Raw genomic sequence first — 2,918 nt, forward strand, 5'->3', positions numbered from 1 at the left:
ACTTAATTTTTTATATGATAAAAAATAATAGAATATTCAATAAGTATTAATATTATTATATTTATATAAATTGATAAAAAAAATTTAATAAATATTATAAATTTTAATATTTATCCTTCTACCTTCTTTTCACATATTCTATAGGATATATATTCAAATTTTTATATAAAATAATAATGAAAAATCAAAGAATTGATGCATTTTTTAAGAGGAAGGCTAATATTTAAGAAGGAGAACATATAACTTTTACAATGTCAACACTTGTAGATAATTCTTCTACTTTAATGAATCACGAAGAAAGTGAGATACAACCTTCAAAAGTTCAAAAAGTTATATCTGATGAGTATTTATTTAACTTAATTTTTTATATGATAAAAAATAATAGAATATTCAATAAGTATTAATATTATTATATTTATATAAATTGATAAAAAAAATTTAATAAATATTATAAATTTTAATATTTATCCTTCTACCTTCTTTTCACATATTCTATAGGATATATATTCAAATTTTTATATAAAATAATAATGAAAAATCAAAGAATTGATGCATTTTTTAAGAGGAAGGCTAATATTTAAGAAGGAGAACATATAACTTTTACAATGTCAACACTTGTAGATAATTCTTCTACTTTAATGAATCACGAAGAAAGTGAGATACAACCTTCAAAAGTTCAAAAAGTTATATCTGATGAGTTTGACCTTAATTTTTTGGAACGAGAACCTAAAAAACGGTTTTAAATTTAGCAATATCACCCAAACCAGAGAGATGAGGTTAGACAAGCTTATCTCATTAAATGAGGTTCATATCAAAAGCATTTTGACAATTATTCTCTATCTGCCCCCAAAATTTTGTTTCAAGTTCCGCTACTGACTCCAAGGGGCCGTTATGAACCTACATTTTATGGACAATTGATAGCCAGTTGTCCTTTGTCGTTTGATGCTTCTGTTCTAGTTCTGAAATTTGGGAATGCTGGTATGATACGTGAGGGCATATTGCTGGGTATAATCATGGATACACAGCCTTTACCCATTCTTCATCCATTTGGAGAGGAAATATTGGTAATGCCGGAGTGGATCAATATTACTATTTCCAATTGCACTGATTCTATGTTGTAATTTCTATGAGCTTTATTCTAATTGAATCCTTTTGTTTTTGTCAGTTTTCAAAGCATATTGCTAGCTACTTTACTGACCGAACAATCTTAGCCGGTCGAAAGGAGATGGAATTCATGGCTAACTTCTGTGCATTTGAATTTTGGCAGCATCTTTTCAGGGTAAAGTCATATTCCTCCTTCACTTTATGAGCTTCCAAATACCTTAGCATTGTTTAGCTTTTGTATGAGGATTTATTGACGAAAGGTGGAAGGAAAAATTTTCAAGATGATAATTTTTTTAATTAAAAACTACAATATTGCTCACTAAACATCATGCTTCTTGTGGTGGAAATAGTTCATGTAATTAGATATCTATTTTCACTTGGACTCCTGTGAGACTTGGAGTGGATTCAAGCAGCCACATGACCATATCTTTTTTGGAAATAGGATTTGGTTTTATTTTGTGTTATGGTCTGCAATGCTTACAGGTTGCATGAATCTGAAAGTGAATATTTTCTTTCACATGCAGGATAAGTATCGGTTTAACCATTTGAAGCAGGTTCTAGAGATTGAGAATGTGTATCCTACCAAAGCACTGATGCCTAAGCTTAAGGAAGATTGGTGTTCTCTCCATAATCTCTCCCAGTCATCTCTGCATCAGACCTTAGAAATTTGTATGTATGTGTTATAATTATGTCAGATGTGTGCTTCTTTGAATTCTTTTAACAGGAGTGCATCAAATTTGTTGAATCTGTTATATTGTTTTTGTCATAGATTTTTACTCTACTAATCCTCTTTAATTCTAATATTTACAGATGATGATTTGTTAGGTTCAGTACACCGGTTGCGGCCAAAATTTTTGAGCTCTTTTAGGGGTTTGCCACCCTATTTTGATCCTTACGAATATGAACACACATGCTTAGTAACATGCCAAGGAGATGGGAACATAGATGGAGTTTCTGCATATGAGGAAGGCATTAAAGCAACAGGTGAAACAAAATGTGCTTCTGTGCCATATGTCACTTCAGAAGAATTTCACAGTTATGATGTGGCAAGAATGTTCACTAAAATTATAAAAGAGGTAGTGTAGTTTGAAATTCTTGTACATACAATATTGGGAGCACACAAGTTAAATTATGTTGATTCTCCTTGACCATTAAATTATGTTGGGAGCACAAGTTATAACACAAGTGGTGTATTAATCTAAGGAATAAGATTTTCTTCTTTTCTTTTTGTTTCTTCCTATTTTGGTACGATAGTTAAGCAATTAGGCACAATATATTTATATAAGCATTTGTTAATTTTTTACATGTATTTTATATAATTAACAAGTAATTTATAGCTTATTTCCATAAAACAAATATTCTATGTTCAGAGATATGTTGGATCAAAGTTGTTACTATCTTTTCAATACAAGAATGAATGCTAAAATGGTCATACTTAATTAAGGGGAAAGTAAAATATTTAGGACACCTAAGCAGATAAACATAACCTAGTCAAATTGGATGAATGGAAAAATTTCTTCCTCTTTGCCAATTCAATCAACTGAACAAGAAAATAAAAGAAGAGTGTATTTAGAAGCAAGCTATTGAATCTAATGGACACCCTCTTTCAATGCACCGAATAATTAGTGTGACTAATTTACTATACACATTATATATACACACACACACACACAAACTACGTTTAGGAGAATGATTTTGACATTCTCTAATTGATGATGTCATTCTTTTATTGTAAGTTATTTTTAAAAAATAAAATAAAAAAGATGAAGAATAATCTAAACCCATTGAGCTTCTCCAACCAGACAATGCAAGTG

General features: G+C 29.8%; 1 protein-coding gene across 1 annotated transcript in view; it reads left to right on the forward strand.

Moving 5' to 3' along the window:
* LOC110265307 (DExH-box ATP-dependent RNA helicase DExH8-like) overlaps positions 1-2,309 on the forward strand; it is a 10,246-nt gene extending 7,937 nt beyond the window's left edge. Inside the window, exons 4-7 of the mRNA XM_021108241.1 lie at positions 819-1,064; positions 1,166-1,279; positions 1,629-1,773; positions 1,915-2,309. Coding sequence (XP_020963900.1) covers positions 819-1,064; positions 1,166-1,279; positions 1,629-1,773; positions 1,915-2,189 — 780 coding nt within the window. The 3' untranslated portion in view covers positions 2,190-2,309. The remainder of the gene's footprint in view (positions 1-818; positions 1,065-1,165; positions 1,280-1,628; positions 1,774-1,914) is intronic.

Source organism: Arachis ipaensis, chromosome B08, assembly GCF_000816755.2.
Source record: "Arachis ipaensis cultivar K30076 chromosome B08, Araip1.1, whole genome shotgun sequence".
NCBI lineage: Eukaryota > Viridiplantae > Streptophyta > Magnoliopsida > Fabales > Fabaceae > Arachis > Arachis ipaensis.